This window comes from Salvelinus namaycush, chromosome 27, assembly GCF_016432855.1.
Source record: "Salvelinus namaycush isolate Seneca chromosome 27, SaNama_1.0, whole genome shotgun sequence".
Lineage (NCBI taxonomy): Eukaryota > Metazoa > Chordata > Actinopteri > Salmoniformes > Salmonidae > Salvelinus > Salvelinus namaycush.
In genome coordinates this window covers 13,496,251-13,516,476 of record NC_052333.1, presented here as the reverse complement: position 1 = coordinate 13,516,476, position 20,226 = coordinate 13,496,251, and the positions used below count along the sequence as shown (strand labels likewise).

Here is a 20,226-nt window from a genome sequence, read left to right as displayed (position 1 = left end):
GTCACGACACCAGACCTGTCACGCCACACGACACCAGACCTGTCACGCCACACGACACCAGACCTGTCACGCCACACGACACCAGAGCTGTCACGCCACACGACACCAGAGCTGTCACGCCACACGTCACCAGAGCTGTCACGTCACACGACACCAGAGCTGTCACGCCACACGTCACCAGACCTGTCACATCACCAGACCTATCACACGACACCAGACCTGTCACGACACCAGACCTGTCACGCCACACGACACTAGACCTGTCACGCCACATGACACCAGACCTGTCACATCACCAGACCTATCACACGACACCAGACCTGTCACGCCACCAGACCTGTCACGCCACACGACACTAGACCTGTCACGCCACATGACACCAGACCTGTCACATCACCAGACCTATCACACGACACCAGACCTGTCACGACACCAGACCTGTCACGCCACACGACAACAGACCTGTCACGCCACACGACACCAGACCTGTCACGCCACACGACACCAGAGCTGTCACGCCACACGACACCAGAGCTGTCACGCCACACGACACCAGAGCTGTCACGCCACACGACACCAGAGCTGTCACGCCACACGACACCAGAGCTGTCACGCCACACGACACCAGAGCTGTCACGCCACACGCCACCAGAGCTGTCACGCCACACGCCACCAGAGCTGTCACGCCACACGTCACCAGAGCTGTCACGTCACACGACACCAGAGCTGTCACGCCACACGTCACCAGACCTGTCACATCACCAGACCTATCACACGACACCAGACCTGTCACGACACCAGGCCTGTCACGCCACACGACACTAGACCTGTCACGCCACATGACACCAGACCTGTCACATCACCAGACCTATCACACGACACCAGACCTGTCACGACACCAGACCTGTCACGCCACACGACACCAGACCTGTCACGCCACACGACACCAGACCTGTCACGCCACACGCCACCAGACCTGTCACGCCACACGACACTAGACCTGTCACGCCACACGACACCAGACCTGTCACGCCACACGCCACCAGACCTGTCACGCCACATGACACCAGAGCTGTCACGCCACACGACACCAGAGCTGTCACGTCACACGACACCAGAGCTGTCACGCCACCAGAGCTGTCACGTCACACGACACCAGAGCTGTCACGCCACCAGAGCTGTCATGCCACCAGAGCTGTCACGTCACACGACACCAGAGCTGTCACGCCACCAGAGCTGTCACGTCACACGACACAAGAGCTGTCACGCCACACGACACCAGACCTGTCACGCCACACGACACCAGACCTGTCACGCCACACGACACCAGAGCTGTCACGCCACACGACACCAGAGCTGTCACGCCACACGACACCAGAGCTGTCACGTCACACGACACCAGAGCTGTCACGCCACCAGAGCTGTCACGTCACACGACACCAGAGCTGTCACGCCACCAGAGCTGTCACGCCACCAGAGCTGTCACGTCACACGACACCAGAGCTGTCACGTTACACGACACCAGAGCTGTCACGTCACACGACACAAGAGCTGTCACGCCACACGACACCAGAGCTGTCACGCCACACGACACCAGAGCTGTCACGTCACACGACACCAGAGCTGTCACGCCACCAGAGCTGTCACGTCACACGACACCAGAGCTGTCACGCCACCAGAGCTGTCACGCCACCAGAGCTGTCACGCCACACGACACCAGAGCTGTCACGCCACACGCCACCAGACCTGTCACGCCACAGGACACCTGACCCGTCACGCCACACGACACCAGACCTGTCACGCCACACGACACCAGACCTGTCACGCCACACGACACCAGAGCTGTCACGCCACACGACACCAGAGCTGTCACGTCACACGACACCAGAGCTGTCACGCCACCAGAGCTGTCACGTCACACGACACCAGAGCTGTCACGCCACCAGAGCTGTCACGCCACCAGAGCTGTCACGTCACACGACACCAGAGCTGTCACGCCACCAGAGCTGTCACGTCACACGACACCAGAGCTGTCACGCCACCAGAGCTGTCACGCCACCAGAGCTGTCACGTCACACGACACCAGAGCTGTCACGCCACCAGAGCTGTCACGTCACACGACACAAGAGCTGTCACGCCACACGACACCAGACCTGTCACGCCACACGACACCAGACCTGTCACGCCACACGACACCAGAGCTGTCACGCCACACGACACCAGAGCTGTCACGTCACACGACACCAGAGCTGTCACGCCACCAGAGCTGTCACGTCACACGACACCAGAGCTGTCACGCCACCAGAGCTGTCACGCCACCAGAGCTGTCACGTCACACGACACCAGAGCTGTCACGCCACCAGAGCTGTCACGTCACACGACACAAGAGCTGTCACGCCACACGACACCAGACCTGTCACATCACACATCACCAGACCTGTCACGCCACCAGAGCTGTCACGCCACACGACACCAGAGCTGTCACGCCACACGCCACCAGACCTGTCACGCCACAGGACACCTGACACGCCACACGACACCTGACCCGTCACGCCACACGACACCAGAGCTGTCACGCCACACGACACCAGAGCTGTCACGCCACACGACACCAGAGCTGTCACGCCACACGACACCAGAGCTGTCACGCCACCAGAGCTGTCACGCCACACGACACCAGAGCTGTCACGCCACACGACACCAGAGCTGTCACGACACCAGACCTGTCACGTCACACGACACCAGAGCTATCACGCCACACGACACCAGAGCTGTCACGTCACACGCCACCAGAGCTGTCACGTCACACGCCACCAGAGCTGTCACGCCACCAGAGCTGTCACGCCACCAGAGCTGTCACGTCACACGACACCAGAGCTGTCACGCCACCAGAGCTGTCACGCCACCAGAGCTGTCACGCCACCAGAGCTGTCACGCCACACGACACCAGAGCTGTCACGCCACACGACACCAGACCTGTCACGCCACACGACACCAGAGCTGTCACGCCACCAGAGCTGTCACGCCACCAGAGCTGTCACGTCACACGACACCAGAGCTGTCACGCCACCAGAGCTGTCACGCCACACGACACCAGAGCGGTCACGCCACACGACACCAGACCGGTCACACGACACCAGAGCGGTCACGTCACACGCCACCAGAGCTGTCACGTCACACGACACCAGAGCTGTCACGTCACACGACACCAGAGCGGTCACGTCACGCCACCAGAGCGGTCACGTCACGCCACCAGAGCGGTCACGTCACGCCACCAGAGCGGTCACGTCACGCCACCAGAGCTGTCACGCCACCAGAGCTGTCACGCCACCAGAGCTGTCACATCACACGACACCAGAGCTGTCACATCACACGACACCAGAGCTGTCACATCACACGACACCAGAGCTGTCACATCACACGACACCAGAGCTGTCACATCACACGACACCAGACCTGTCACATCACGACACCAGACCTGTCACATCACACGACACCAGACCTGTCACATCACACGACACCAGACCTGTCACATCACACAACACCAGACCTGTCACGCCACCAGACCTGTCACGCCACCAGAGCGGTAACGCCACACGACACCAGACCTGTCACGACACCAGACCTGTCACGACACCAGACCTGTCACGCCACCAGAGCGGTCACGCCACCAGAGCGGTCACGCCACATGACACCAGACCTGTCACGACACCAGACCTGTCACGCCACACGACACCAGACCTGTCACACGACACCAGAGCGGTCACGTCACACGCCACCAGAGCTGTCACGTCACACGACACCAGAGCTGTCACGTCACACGACACCAGAGCTGTCACGTCACACGACACCAGAGCTGTCACGTCACACGACACCAGAGCGGTCACGTCACACGACACCAGAGCGGTCACGTCACGCCACCAGAGCGGTCACGTCACGCCACCAGAGCGGTCACGTCACGCCACCAGAGCGGTCACGTCACGCCACCAGAGCGGTCACGTCACGCCACCAGAGCTGTCACGTCACGCCACCAGAGCGGTCACGTCACGCCACCAGAGCTGTCACGCCACCAGAGCTGTCACGCCACCAGAGCTGTCACGCCACCAGAGCTGTCACGCCACCAGAGCTGTCACGCCACCAGAGCTGTCACGACACCAGAGCTGTCACGACACCAGAGCTGTCACATCACACGACACCAGAGCTGTCACATCACACGACACCAGAGCTGTCACGCCACCAGAGCTGTCACGTCACACGACACAAGAGCTGTCACGCCACACGACACCAGACCTGTCACGCCACACGACACCAGACCTGTCACGCCACACGACACCAGACCTGTCACGCCACACGACACCAGACCTGTCACGCCACACGACACCAGACCTGTCACGCCACACGACACCAGAGCTGTCACGCCACACGACACCAGAGCTGTCACGCCACACGACACCAGAGCTGTCACGACACCAGACCTGTCACGTCACACGACACCAGAGCTATCACGCCACACGACACCAGAGCTGTCACGTCACACGACACCAGAGCTGTCACGCCACCAGAGCTGTCACGTCACACGGCACCAGAGCTGTCACGCCACCAGAGCTGTCACGCCACCAGAGCTGTCACGTCACACGACACCAGAGCTGTCACGCCACCAGAGCTGTCACGCCACCAGAGCTGTCACGCCACACGACACCAGAGCTGTCACGCCACACGACACCAGACCTGTCACGCCACACGACACCAGAGCTGTCACGCCACCAGAGCTGTCACGCCACCAGAGCTGTCACGCCACACGACACCAGAGCTGTCACGCCACACGACACCAGAGCGGTCACGCCACACGACACCAGAGCGGTCACGTCACACGCCACCAGAGCTGTCACGTCACACGCCACCAGAGCTGTCACGTCACACGCCACCAGAGCTGTCACGTCACACGACACCAGAGCGGTCACGTCACGCCACCAGAGCGGTCACGTCACGCCACCAGAGCTGTCACGCCACCAGAGCTGTCACGACACCAGAGCTGTCACATCACACGACACCAGAGCTGTCACATCACACGACACCAGAGCTGTCACATCACACGACACCAGAGCTGTCACATCACACGACACCAGACCTGTCACATCACACGACACCAGAGCTGTCACATCACACGACACCAGAGCTGTCACATCACACGACACCAGAGCTGTCACATCACACGACACCAGACCTGTCACATCACACGACACCAGACCTGTCACATCACACGACACCAGACCTGTCACATCACACAACACCAGACCTGTCACATCACACAACACCAGACCTGTCACATCACACAACACCAGACCTGTCACGCCACCAGACCTGTCACGCCACCAGAGCGTTAACGCCACACGACACCAGACCTGTCACGACACCAGACCTGTCACGACACCAGACCTGTCACGACACCAGACCTGTCACGCCACCAGAGCGGTCACGCCACCAGAGCGGTCACGCCACACGACACCAGACCTGTCACGACACCAGACCTGTCACGCCACCAGACCTGTCACGCCACACGACACCAGACCTGTCACACGACACCAGAGCGGTCACGTCACACGCCACCAGAGCGGTCACGTCACGCGACACCAGAGCGGTCACGTCACGCGACACCAGAGCGGTCACGTCACGCGACACCAGAGCGGTCACGTCACGCCACCAGAGCGGTCACGTCACGCCACCAGAGCGGTCACGTCACGCCACCAGAGCGGTCACGTCACGCCACCAGAGCGGTCACGTCACGCCACCAGAGCGGTCACGTCACGCCACCAGAGCTGTCACGCCACCAGAGCTGTCACGCCACCAGAGCTGTCACGACACCAGAGCTGTCACGACACCAGAGCTGTCACATCACACGACACCAGAGCTGTCACATCACACGACACCAGAGCTGTCACATCACACGACACCAGAGCTGTCACATCACACGACACCAGAGCTGTCACATCACACAACACCAGAGCTGTCACATCACACGACACCAGAGCTGTCACATCACACGACACCAGAGCTGTCACATCACACGACACCAGACCTGTCACATCACACGACACCAGACCTGTCACATCACACAACACCAGACCTGTCACACAACCCTTTACCATGCCACCACCCCACTCTCTTCTGCATGAAAGCAGTTATTTGATGCACACACACGTCCGTAGCAGTGGAGGCTGCTGAAGGGAGGACGGCTCATAATAATGTCTGGAATGGAGTCAATGGAATGGTATCAACCACATGGAAACCACATCTTTGATACCATTCCATTTACTCCATTCCAGACATTATTACGAAGCGTCCTCCCCTCAGCAGCCGCCACTGGTGCACACAGACGTGCGCATGGCCCACACACACACACACACACACACACACACACACACACACACACACACACACACACACACACACACACACACACACACACACACACACACACACACACACACACACACACACACACACTATAGGTCAAAGAGACTCACGCTGGCAGGGTCACATGAGTGGTTCCAATGCGAACAATCTCCATGGATTTCCCCCAGAACTTATTCTTCCACTGGACATCTGAGAGGGAGACAGAGAGGAGGCAGACAGATGTAAGTAGGTCGGTGGGGGAGGTAACCCTCACAGTAACAATCCCAAATAGAGCAAAAAGGTGGTGATATGTTTACCTTGCCAAAAAGTGAAGTTGTTAGAGTCACAGTGACATGCTGACACAGGTGGGTGATGGCTCACCTAAGGACAGGGGGTACAAAGTAACTGACAATGTAATGACAGTCATCCTACACAATGGTTGTGTCCTCAATAGCACCCTATATAGTGCAGTCATTTTGACAAGAACACTGTGGCTCCTGGTCAAAGGTTGTAGACTGAATGGGAATAGGTTGTAATTTGGAACAGAACATGAATTAGCCCAGTGGTTCTTGGTTTACTGTATGCGAGTGACGTTAACTTGTTCCTGTTTACCTGTTCTGCTATGAACCGGAAGCCCTTGTCAGGTCTGTCACACTCGTAGGTCTCTCCTAGGACGGGGTTAAAGGGTTTACTTCCTGCCCGGTGGTAACTGGAGGCGTACGCAGACACCGCAAACGTCGCCACATACACCTGCACAGGAGACACAGTGAGAGTGAGTGAGGGAGAGAGAAAGAAAGAGGTGTGTTACTCACCATGTGCAGGTAGAGGTTGTGATGGTGTGTGGATTCTCACAATGCATCATAAGAATCCTGTTGTGAGTATGTTTCAATTCTCTCACCATGCGCTGCAAGGGACTGTGTGTGTGTGTGTGTGTGTGTGTGTGTGTGTGTGTACCTGCATCCTATACCCTCACCATTCTCTGGTACGGGTCCTGTGTGTGGTTCGCTGTATCCAGCAGCTCTGAGTACTCCACCTCCTCACACAGTCTCTGTAGTGTGTTGAGAGGCTCGTTGAGCTGAACAGGCATGGCTACCTTGGACAGGTCCTTCCCTATGTTGTTCTTGAGGATGTTCCATAGACTGACACTGCTGCTGCTGGGCTGAGGGGAGGGGAGGGTAGTCCGCCTGCGGGCCACCTGAACACCACTTCCTCCTGAGCCTGCTGGGGGAGAGAGAGGGGGTAGAGGTGCTGGTCTTAAAATTGATGTACATAGGAAACTGGACAGACATTTGCTCACTCATACAAATCGTTATGCTCGTCATGAAAATACTCATACAAACCCGCGCGCGCACACACACACATACATACATACATACATACATACACACACACACACACACACACACACACACACACACACACACACACACACACACACACACACACACACACACACACGAGTGGGATACCTGAGTCATGTCTCTCGCTTCCTCTCTCATTGCTGTAGCCGTTGTCCATGGAAAGGCTGTCGCTGACGTCGCTGATATACGAGTCATCATCAGAGGCCTGGAGACAGAAAATATATATAAATTGACTCAGGGTCAGATTATTGATAACCTCCCTAATGGATTTGGTTGGCATTGGGGTTGGGTAATCTGCTCCCAGATCTGTGGTTAGGGCTCACCTCGTTCTCAGAGGAGCTGGAGGTCAGCTGGTACTCCTGAGCATCAAAGAACTCGGACATGGACTCAGGGATGGACGCTCGACTCTCATTGGACACCTGGTGGACAAGGGGGCGGGATCCATCTGGGAGATCCTGATTGGGTTTAGGTTTAGGTCAGTCCCAATGGCATGTTTGGTATATAAACACAATCTCTGGAAATCAACTTGACTCTCACACCTTACTCACTGAGCCATAGTCAGTCTTGAGGCCCATGACCTGTGCTGGAGGAGGAGCCTTCAGGTCAATAGTGTGTCTCACTCTGTCTCTCTCTGCTGACAGAGAACTATAGGCTGACCGCAGAGTGGAGTGAACTAGAGAGGGAGACAGAGAGGAAGAAAGAGGGTGGTTTGGGGGAGGGGTGGAGGGGTGGAGAGGGTTGTGTGTGTGGGAGAGAGTGACAGAGTGTTAACCACCATACCCAGCCTTCCTCTGGAAACTCTAAAATACCTAATATTGAACCAGGGGGCCGATCTGAAACCAGGGACTCACTGTTGTTAGCGAGCCTGCAGAAGTCCTCCTGGAGGCGGTTGGCATCAGTAGGTGAGTCTGGGGAGTCCAGGAAAGCAAAGGCCTCCTGGATGTTGGCTTCAACAGTAGAGAGATTTGGGTGGGAGGTATGGAGATGAGGAGAGGCAGGTGGGGAGACACAGCCAGGAACCTGGTGTGAGCCGAGAGAAAAATCCAGGTTAAAGACAATTACAGGTGGGGGATTCATTTGGCGTCACACTGTACACAGAAAACTTATTTAAACAACAGTTGACATGTATGTACACTCCCCTACTTATTTGTAGCCAACATAAATTGCAGGCCTATGTAACACACACATAACTACATGACCAAAAGTAAACTCAGCAAAAAAAGAAATGTCCCTTTTTCAGGACCCTGTCTTTCAAAGATAATTCGTAAAAATCCAAATAACTTCACAGATCTTCATTGTAAAGGTTTAAACACTGTTTCCCATGCTTGTTCAATGAACCATAAACAATTAATGAACATGCACCTGTGAAACGGTCGTTAAGAAACTAACAGCTTACAGCTTGTGATGTTCGGATGTACCGATCCTGTGCAGGTGTTGTTACATGTGGTCTGCCACTGCGAGGACAATCAGCTGTCCGTCCTGTCTCCCTGTAGCACTGTCTTAGGCGTCTCACTGTACGGACATTGCAATTTATTGCCTGGCCACATCTGCAGTCCTCATGCCTCCTTGCAGCATGCCTAAGGCACATTCACGCAGTAGGCGTGTAGGCAATTAAGGTCACAGTTATGAAAACTTATGACACTAAAGAGGCCTTTCCCAGGGTCCCTGCTCAGCTGCGTGAATGTGCCTTAGGCATGCTGCAAGGAGGCATGAGGACTGCAGATGTGGCCAGGCAATAAATTGCAATGTCCGTACAGTGAGACGCCTAAGACAGTGCTACAGGGAGACAGGACGGACAGCTGATTGTCCTCGCAGTGGCAGACCACATGTAACAACACCTGCACAGGATCGGTACATCCGAACATCACACCTGCGGGACAGGTACAGCATGGCAACAACAACTGCCCGAGTTACACCAGGAACGCACAATCCCTCCATCAATGCTCAGACTGTCCGCAATAGGCTGAGAGAGGCAGGTCCTCACTAGACGTCACCGGCAACAACGTCGCCTATGGGTACAAACCCATCGTCGCTGGACCAGACAGGACTGGCAAAAAGTGCTCTTCACTGACAAGTCCCGGTTTTGTTTCACCAGGGGTGATGGTCAGATTCGCGTTTATTGTCGAAGGAATGAGCATTACACGAGGCCTGTACTCAGGAGCGGGATTGATTTGGAGGTGGAGGGTCCATCATGGTCTGGGGTGGTGTGTTACAGCATCATCGGACTGAGCTTGTTGTCATTGCAGGCAATCTCAATGCTGTGCGTTACAGGGAAGACATCCTCCTCCCTCATGTTACCCTTCCTGCAGGCTCATCCTGACATGACCCTCCAGCATGATAATGCCACCAGCCATACTGCTCGTTCTGTGCGTGATTTCCTGCAAGACAGGAATGTCAGTGTTCAGTCATGGCCAAGCGAAGAGCCCGGATCTCAATCCCATTGAGCAGGTCTGGGACCTGTTGGATCGGAGGGTGAGGGCTAGGGCCATTCCCCCCAGAAATGTCTGGGAACTTACAGGTGGTGTAACATCTCACTGCAAGAACTGGCAAATCTGGTGCAGTCCATGAGGAGGAGATGCACTGCAGTACTTAATGCAGCTGGTGGCTACAGCAGATAGTGACTTACTTTTGATTTTGACCCCCTTTGTTCAGGGACACATTATTTCTGTTAGTCACATGTCTGTGGAACTTGTTCAGTTTATGTCTCAGTTGTTGAATCTTATGTTCATACAAATATTTACACATGTTAAGTTTGCTGAAAATGAATGCAGTTGACAGTGGCAGGATGTTTCTGTTTTGCTGAGTTTATGTAGACACCTGCTTGTCGAACATCTCATTCCAAAATCATGGGTATTAATATCGAGTTGGTCCCCCCTTTGCTGCTATAACAGCCTCCACTCTTCTGGGAAGGCTTTCCACTAGATGTTGGAACATTTCTGCAGGGACTTGCTTCCATTCAACCACAAGAGCATTAGTGAGGTTGGGCACTGATGTTGGGCGATTAGGCCTGGCTTGCAGTCGGCGATCCAATTCATCCCGAAGGTATTCGATGGGGTTGAGGTCAGGGCTCTGTGGAGGCCAGTCAAGTTCTTCCACAGCGATTTCGACAAACCATTTCTCTATGGACCACGCTTTGTGCATGGGGGCATTGTCATGCTGAAACAGGCATGGGTCTTTCCCAAACGGTTGCCACAAAGTTGGAAGCACAAAATTGTCTAGAATGTAATTGTATACTGTAGTAGCGTTAGTAGCGTTAAGATTTCCCTTCACTGGAAATAAGGGGCCCAAACCATTAAAAACAGCCCCAGACTATTATTCCTCCTCCAACAAACTTTACAGTTCCCATTATGCATTGGGGCAGGTCGCGGTTTTCCTGGTATCGGCCAAACCCAGATTTGTCTGTCGGGCTGCCAGATGGTGAAGCATGATTCATCATTCCAGAGAATGCGTTTCCACTGCTCCTGGGTCCAATGGCGGCAAGATTTACACCATTTACACCAGCCGATGGGTGCATTGCGCATGGTGATCTTAGGCATGTTTGTGGCTGCTTGGCCATGGAAACCCATTTCATGAAGCTCCCGATGATGTTATTGTGCTGACGTTGCTTCCAGAGGCAGTTTGGAACTCGGTAGTGAGTGTTGCAACTGAGGACAGACCATTTTTATGCTCTACGCACTTCAGCACTCCGTTCGTGAGCTTGTGTGGCCTGCCACTTGGCGGCTGAGCCGAGATGGTTCCACTTCGCAATAACAGCACTTACAGTTGATCGGGGCAGCTCTAGCAGGACAATTTGACTAACTGACTTGTTGGAAAGGTGGCACCCTATCACAGTGCCACATTGAAAGTCACTGAGCTCTCAATAAGGCCATTCTACTGACAATTTTTGTTTATGGAGATTGCATGCCTGTGTATTCGGTTTTATACACCTGTCATTAACGTGTATGGCTGAAATAGCAAACACTCATTTGAAGGGGTGTCCACATACTTTTGTATATATAGTGTATATCCTGCCACAGTATTACAAACTCCATAAGATAGTATTACAGTAGTAGTCGTCAATGCAACACTTCTCTCCAGTGGTCGTAGGTGTGACATGGACCGGTAGCAGGTATTGCTTTGAGAGAAAATAAAACTGTGTTTACCTGTAGCGTGGCTATGATATCTTTTTTGGTATCTTTGGTATTTTTTGAACGCCACTTCCTGGGACCCCTCTTCTCCTTCTTGGGAATGTCGTATGTTGAGGCCTGGTGTCCCAGAGAGGGTAACAGAGAGAGGGAAGGGACAGACAACTATTACCATAGAGAGAAAACGTAGAGGTTAGGGTTAAAGTCTTGTGGTAAATTGAGATGTGCATACCTGCAGTGTACTGATAGCAGGGGCAGAGTAAGAGGAAGTGTAGAGTAGGTCAGGGTTATAGGTTGTGTTACCATGAGGCTGATGGCGGGGGCAGAGGAAGTGTAGTGTAGGTCAGGGTTATAGGTTGTGTTACCATGAGGCTGATGGCGGGGGCAGAGGAAGTGTAGTGTAGGTCAGGGTTATAGGTCGTGTTACCATGAGGCTGATGGCGGGGGCAGAGGAAGTGTAGTGTAGGTCAGGGTTATAGGTCGTGTTACCATGAGGCTGATGGCGGGGGCAGAGGAAGTGTAGTGTAGGTCAGGGTTATAAGTTGTGTTACCATGAGGCTGATGGCGGGGGCAGAGGAAGTGTAGTGTAGGTCAGGGTTATAGGTCGTGTTACCATGAGGCTGATGGCGGGGGCAGAGGAAGTGTAGTGTAGGTCAGGGTTATAGGTTGTGTTACCATGAGGCTGATAGCGGGGGCAGAGGAAGTGTAGTGTAGGTCAGGGTTATAGGTTGTGTTACCATGAGGCTGATGGCAGGGGCAGAGGAAGTGTAGTGTAGGTCAGGGTTATAGGTCGTGTTACCATGAGGCTGATGGCGGGGGCAGAGGAAGTGTAGTGTAGGTCAGGGTTATAGGTCGTGTTACCATGAGGCTGATGGCGGGGGCAGAGGAAGTGTAGTGTAGGTCAGGGTTATAGGTCGTGTTACCATGAGGCTGATGGCGGGGGCAGAGGAAGTGTAGTGTAGGTCAGGGTTATAGGTCGTGTTACCATGAGGCTGATGGCGGGGGCAGAGGAAGTGTAGTGTAGGTCAGGGTTATAGGTCGTGTTACCATGAGGCTGATGGCTGGGGCAGAGGAAGTGTAGTGTAGGTCAGGGTTATAGGTTGTGTTACCATGAGGCTGATAGCGGGGGCAGAGGAAGTGTAGTGTAGGTCAGGGTTATAGGTTGTGTTACCATGAGGCTGATGGCAGGGGCAGAGGAAGTGTAGTGTAGGTCAGGGTTATAGGTTGTGTTACCATGAGGCTGATGGCGGGGGCAGAGGAAGTGTAGTGTAGGTCAGGGTTATAGGTTGTGTTACCATGAGGCTGATGGCGGGGGGAGAGGAAGTGTAGTGTAGGTCAGGGTTATAGGTCGTGTTACCATGAGGCTGATAGCGGGGGCAGAGGAAGTGTAGTGTAGGTCAGGGTTATATGTTGTGTTACCATGAGGCTGATGGCTAGGGGCAGAGTAAGTGTAGTGTAGGCTAGGGTAGTAGGTTAAAGGGCAAATGTCACGTGTTACCATGAGGCTGATGGCGGGGGCAGAGTAAGTGCGGTGGAGAACCTCCATACTCTTCAGTAACAGGTTGAGTTCCAACAGGTAAGACTCACACTCCTCTAAATCTAAGAGAGAAGGATGACAGATGAATGGCAGAAGTTGAGGGAGGATCAAAATAGAGACAGTAAAGGCCAAAACAGTTGAAGAGTTCATGCCTATTTTATGATGACATTTTGTCTTAAGGCAAGCTGAGGTCTGTAGCTAAAGCCTACGCCCCTTCGTCGGTGATTGGTCAACAGTATGGATTCTTCAGTAAAGTATTTGTCATTCAACAAGAGATTACTAGTTTTCATGAAAACGTTTTCATGCACCAAACATCTTAGTTAGATGTAAAATTGCGCGACTAAGATCTCCTCGGCAAAAACGTCAAAATAAATGACAGATTTCTAGAGTTATCTTAGATTAATTCTGGAAAGTGTATACTGACTACGGCGTTTCAAAATGGATAAACAGTACCTTTGCTGCTTTTTTCAAATGTTTCGGGTGAATGTCTTGTCGGAGAGTATGCGAGCACACTAGTTCCGGAGAGTATGCGAGCACACTAGTTCCGGAGAGTATGCGAGCACACTAGTTCCGGAGAGTATGCGAGCACACTAGTTCCGGAGAGTATGCGAGCACACTAGTTCCGGAGAGTATGCGAGCACACTAGTTCCGGAGAGTATGCGAGCACACTAGTTCCGGAGAGTATGCGAGCACACTAGTTCGGGTTTCCTAGCCGACTTCGGCTAGCCGGCAGCTGGACTGAAGCATGCTGACACCTTAAGGCTGTGTCCCAAATGGCAAACCTATTCCCTATATAGTGCCCTATGGGCTCTGGTCAAAAGTAGTGCACCATGTATGGTATAGGGGGCCAGTTGGGACACAGCCAACAAGTAAGGTGAGATCCAGAAAATGTATGGGACAGACAGGTGAGAGGTTTCACCTCCATACCTCTGCAGCACTTTTCCATGTCTTCTGAGGAGTGGAGCCAGGCACTGACCTTAGCCTGCTGGACAACTGACGCCTGCTTAGCCAGACTGGAGTGGCGCTAAGAGATGGAGTGGGGGAAGGATAGACCGAGAGTGGAGAGAGGGAAAGACAAGGAGATGGAATGTGCATAGACAGAAGCCTATCAATTACGCTATACAGTACAATAATGAAATGATGATTGGTCAATTAAGATGCTCCAGGAAGACGTTGCTTTTAGGCACAGAAAAATTATTATGGATCAGTGTCTAGGGAGAACTGTACCTGTCTCATGGAGTCGTTGGGGTTGGGAGAGAGGTGTGAGGAGGGGTGGAATAGAAGCCTCTCGTGGGGGTACATCGCGATCTCGTTTTGACGGAAGACGCGGTGATGTCGCAGCTTTGATACCCAATCATCAAACAGCTGCTGTGACTTCATTTCCTGAGACTTGTCAGACTTCACCTATAGAACAGAGAGATTGTCATTCAAGTAGAAGAGAGAGAGAAACAAGATAAAATGAGATAAACGAGAGAGAGAAACAAGAGAAACGGGAGAGAAACGATAAAACGAGATAAACAAGAAAGAGAGAAATGATAAAACGAGAGAGAAACAAGATAAAACTAGATAAACGAGAGAGAGAGAAACATAAAGAGAGAGACAGTCACCTTGAGGTGATAAATGTTGTTGTTGGTGTCCAGATCTATGGCCTTGGTTTTCTTCTTGATTGACATGACAGACAGCCCCACATCAATGCAGCCATGCAGCTTGCCCTTCTTCAGCAGGAAACAAAAGCAAAGGTCAGTGTGTGTGTGTGTGTGTGTGTGTGTGTGTGTGTGTGTGTGTGTGTGTGTGTGTGTGTGTGTGTGTGTGTGTGTGTGTGTGTTTAATTGACTAAATGAGCAAATGCTTTCTCCTTCATCAATGACACATATTGTACATTAACTAAATTCTGTGCGTGTGTGTGTTGCATCTGCCTGAAATACTTTTGAATAGGTACTTACATCAGCTCCACGTTTTGAGTACTTCAGAATGCCTTTCTCCAGCAAGAAGTATCTCTGTATAACAAGAGACCGAATAGCAACTGTTTCAGCCGCCCTTCTGTCACATTTCAAACTTTATCTGCTTTGTGCCAAGGAAATATCTTCACAACTTACTGCTGTGGACAAACGCTTTTTACATGAATAACATAGTATCCATTCAAACACTCCATTCAAATGTCACCTCCAGCTTAACAAGTGTCTTATCAGAGCTTTAGATAAACACCAGGTAAGTGTCGGGTAGCACACTTCTCCCATTTCCATGTGCCAGCCCTTCAGGTAATTGCGGAGTTAAAGGAGGGGCAGGGTGTATCAAGTGCCTTTCCTTGATTCCTCACGTCCTCTCCTCATCTCCTTAAGTCCATAAGAGGAGAAGGTCTGAAAATAACCTCATTTTCTCCTCCAATGCATTTGGAGGATTCAAGGAAAGACATTTGAGATTCACCTGCAGTGAGAGGTAAGGAGTTAAAAGTCGGCTGACGAAGTTAGTCCATTAGCTCAGCTAGCCACTGTAGCTAGCCAGCAACTCTTCCAGTGTGTGTTGATGCCATTTCACAGGATTTGTTTTTGGACGGAAACTGTAGAAATCGGTAAGAAATGACACTTCTGTAGCCAAATATTATATTCATATATTTTTTTAAAGCATTAAAATGACCTGGTACGAGGATGTATTCATCACTTATACAGTTTAAGCCGTTACTTTAGAGTTTTTGCCCAAAGTCAACCTTTAAGGGAGGTGCCCACCTTGTGCCATCCCTTCACAGATTAGGGGTGAGAAGGTGGTCAGGGATAAGGCAGGTAGTACCCACCTTTTGCCATCCTTTCATGGGCCATTTCCTCCTCTTGAGCAGGAAGCCCTCCTGTTTCTCTGGCTCCTGGATGTTGCCAGGGTTACCCTTCAGGCCCTCGATGATCTCCCAGCTGTCCTGTAGAGAGAGACTCATGGGGTTACACACACACACACACACACACACACACACACACACACACACACACACCACACACACCACACACACCACACACACCACACACACCACACACACCTGATGGTTGTCATGTTTGGACGAGCTGGCGCTGCCGTCACTGTGGGTAGGGGACACTGATGTCATCTTCCTGTTACTTAGCATTCCGACATCAAGAGACTGTCACCATGACTACCACTGTGAGAGAGAGAGAGAAACAGGAAGCAGTGAGAAAGACAACATTCAGTTATTTCTTTTTCTGCACGTTTGGAGACACAAACAGGTGAACTGAGAGAAATTAAATCTGCATACCACTGTTGTGTTGCTTTAGTGAAGCAGCTGGACATAACAATAGGTGTGACTGTTCTCTCAAGACAAACTATTCTACGCCCAAATAAAACTAGGAGTGCTTTTTACTGTAGGTTAGGCATGAGATCATCACGTGTTCTTTATGTTGGCATGAACTCTGACACAGTACACACACACACACACACACTTCCTGCAGCATACACCTTGTGTATGGGGAAATGCCAGTGAGCCAGTGGCAGCAGCACTGTAAAACCCACATGACCCCAAACACAGTCAGTCATTGCTGCTGTGCTGACCAGCAGAGTCCACAACAAATGAGTCATCAATACTGGGTTACACAATCAGTCCCAGCCAAGCCCTTCAAAATCACAGCAGAGGACTAAGCTAGCCGGTAGCCACACACGCCAACACTGGGAGTGACTGGGAATTGGAATTCTGCTGCTTGGTAGTTGCTAGAAGCATACACAATCGGATGTGAATAAAATCTCCAAATTCTGTGATACTACGGCTGGCACAATGACAGTATAAATCGTGTAACTGATGATTGTGGATTAAGACAGTCATGAAAAGAAAATAACGAACAGCTGACTGAAGACAAGACGGCCGGGCATTCGTGCGTTTGAGTGTGTTTCCGCAGTTACACATGAACTCTGCAACGTGATGAGACTTTGTTGCTCCTTGCTGAAACAAACAAGGTGTGTAGCAAACAAGTATTTGGTTGCCTAGGCAACCAAATAGCGCATAAGAATAGCGCATAAGAAAATGTGCATAAAACAAGCTATTCAAACAATTATAACAGTGACCGTGGTCATTTGGCTGACCAAAAACCACTATGCAAAATTCCAGGACAGTCACAGACCTACGTGATATGCCAGACCAGGAGTCATTCAGCCACGGGATAATTTTTTCTTGAGCGGATGGTCGGGGGCCGAAACAATTATAAATAATTTGTACTCTGCAAATTGTTGCAAGAAGCCCAAACAGATATTGTATTTGACAAAAACAAATAATTTAAAAGCCATGATTACATTGGTCCATGATCACATATGTCTATTTATGAGTGGAAATACTTGGGAATAGATTACCTAAACTAAAACAATTTTGGAGGTGAATTCCTAGTGTCAAGTCCCAAAACTTTTTTTGGGGGGGGGTCAAATAAAATAATCCGTAGGCCATCCGTTGACGATCCCTGCCCTATATTATTAAGTCTACTACATATGGAGACAACAAGGCATGCTGGGTAGGTTCTGGCAGCGCAAGTAGTGTGATATGAGCTCAATGTTTACATTCTGTAGACAAAGGACCTAGGCCAAAATATTTAAATATATTTGCATAGTATGAGTTTTTCCCTTTTTTTTTTTTTTTTTTTTTTACATTTGTAGACATTACCTTGGCTTACAGCACTGCGAACACCTGGGTCGTATTTACCCAAACACCAAATGGAAGGAAACAGGGAGGGACTGGCGGAACTGGCTAGTTTTTGTTTCCGTTGCATAATGTTTTTTTGACGGTGTGCACTAATGAATACACCCCTGCTTTTTGCAAGGCTGGTTTTGCAACCCGGTGTGGTACAAGAACAGTATGAAAGAAGCCAAATACCACCCAACCCTAATGTACACAGCATGTCAATGAGAAGTGAACAATACGTCCACATTCTTACTGTGATGTAACAACACACATTCCTCCTGTGTGTCTCTGTGTGTTAGAGCCTGATGACAGACAAAATGCACACTGCATACCAGTGTTACCCCAACTCCAGTCCCCACAACAGCATACATTTCTGTTGTAGTTCCGGACAAAAACAACTGATTCAACTTGTCAAGGGCTTGATGATTAGGTTGTAGGGCTGTCCCAGACTAAGAAAAAAATCTTGGTCGACCGAAAGTGGTCTGTTCTTTCAACCAATCAATTGTTCAACATTTTTTAAAACATGTATTTTTCCATATATAGACACACGCTATGGTGTTTTAATAAAGTCACAAGTTTACATACACCTTAGCCAAATACATTTAAACTCAGTTTCACAATTCCTGACATTTAATCCTAGTAAAAAGTCCCTGTGTTAGGTCAGTTAGGATCACCACTTTATTTTAAGAATGTGAAATGTCAGAATAATAGTAGAGAGAATTATTTATTTCAGCTAATATTTTCTTTCATCACATTCCCAGGGGGTCAGAAGTTTACATACACTCAATTAGTATTTGGTAGCATTGCCTTTAAAATTGTTTAACTTAGGTCAAACGTTTTGGGTAGCCTTCCACAAGCTTCCCAAAATAAGTTGGGTGAATTTTAGCCCATTCCTCCTGACAGAGCTGATGTAACTGAGTCAGGTTTATAGGCCTCCTTGCTCGCACACGCTTTTTCAGTTCTGCCCACAAATGTTCTATAGGATTGAGGTCAGGGCTTTGTGATGGCCACTCCAATACCTCGACTTTGTTGTCCTTAAGCCATTTTGCCACAACTTTGGAAGTATGCTTGGGGTCATTGTCCATTTTGAAGACCCATTTGCGACCAAGCTTTAACTTCCTGACTGATGTCTTGAGATGTTGCTTCAAAATATCCACAGAATTTTCCTACCTCATGATGCCATCTATTTTGTGAAGTGCACTAGTCCCTCCTGCAGCAAAGCACCCCCACAACATGATGCTGCCACCCCGTGCTTCGCATCTGGGATGGTGTTCCTCGGCTTGCAAGCCTCCCCATTTTTCCTCCAAACATAACGATGGTCATTATGGCCAAACAGTTCTATTTTTGTTTCATCAGACCAGAGGACATTTCTCCAAAAAGTACGATCTTTGTCCCCATGTGCAGTTGCAAACCGTAGTCTGGCGTTTTTAATGGTGGTTTTGGAGCAGTGGCTTCTTCCTTGCTGAGGAGCATTTCAGGTTGTCGACAGAGGACTCGTTTTACTGTGGATATAGAAACTTTTGCAGCTGTTTCCAGCATCTTCACAAGGTCCTTTGCTGTTGTTCTGGGATTGATTTGCACTTTTTGCACCAAAGTACGTTCATCTCTAGGAGACAGAACGCGTCTCCTTCCTGAGCGCTATGACGGCTGTGTGGTCTCATGGTGTTTATTCTTGCGTACTATTGTTTGTACAGATGAACGTGGTACCTTCAGGCATTTGGAAATTGCTCCCAAGGATGAACCAGACTTTTGGAGGTCTACAATTATTTTTTTTCTGCAGTCTTGCCTGATTTCTTTTGATTTTCCCATGATGCCAAGCAAAGAGGCACTGAGTTTGAAGGTAGGCCTTGAAATATATCCACAGGTACACCTCCAATTGACTCAAATTATGTCAATTAGCCTATCAGAAGCTTCTAAAGCCATTACATAATTTTCTGGAATTTTCCACACTGTTTAAAGGCACAGTCAACTTAGTGTATGTAAACTGCTGACCCAATGGAATTGTGATACAGTGAATTATAAGTGAAATAATCTGTCTAAACAATTGTTGGAAAAATTACTTGTGTCATGCACAAAGTAGATGTCCTAACCGACTTGCCAAAACTATAGTTTGTTAACAAGAAATTTGTGGAGTGGTTGAAAAATGAGTTTTAA

At 50.7% G+C, this 20,226-nt stretch overlaps 1 protein-coding gene across 2 annotated transcripts in view; it reads right to left on the bottom strand.

Moving 5' to 3' along the window:
- LOC120022547 (oxysterol-binding protein-related protein 3-like) overlaps positions 1-20,226 on the bottom strand; it is a 44,618-nt gene that overhangs the window by 4,740 nt on the left and 19,652 nt on the right. Inside the window, exons 2-17 of one of the 2 annotated variants that reach the window (XM_038966495.1) lie at positions 16,438-16,554; positions 16,204-16,320; positions 15,359-15,412; positions 15,023-15,130; positions 14,643-14,819; positions 14,343-14,439; positions 13,377-13,477; positions 11,897-11,998; positions 8,606-8,774; positions 8,294-8,427; positions 8,078-8,209; positions 7,863-7,959; positions 7,367-7,611; positions 7,006-7,143; positions 6,711-6,774; positions 6,525-6,603 (exon numbers count right to left, since the gene is read on the bottom strand). In XM_038966495.1, the coding sequence (XP_038822423.1) occupies positions 6,525-6,603; positions 6,711-6,774; positions 7,006-7,143; positions 7,367-7,611; positions 7,863-7,959; positions 8,078-8,209; positions 8,294-8,427; positions 8,606-8,774; positions 11,897-11,998; positions 13,377-13,477; positions 14,343-14,439; positions 14,643-14,819; positions 15,023-15,130; positions 15,359-15,412; positions 16,204-16,320; positions 16,438-16,521 (1,898 nt within the window). In that variant the 5' untranslated portion in view covers positions 16,522-16,554. Of the gene's footprint in view, positions 1-6,524; positions 6,604-6,710; positions 6,775-7,005; positions 7,144-7,366; positions 7,615-7,862; positions 7,960-8,077; positions 8,210-8,293; positions 8,428-8,605; positions 8,775-11,896; positions 11,999-13,376; positions 13,478-14,342; positions 14,440-14,642; positions 14,820-15,022; positions 15,131-15,358; positions 15,413-16,203; positions 16,321-16,437; positions 16,555-20,226 lie in introns of both variants that reach the window. The other variant, XM_038966496.1, reaches the window with a different exon arrangement.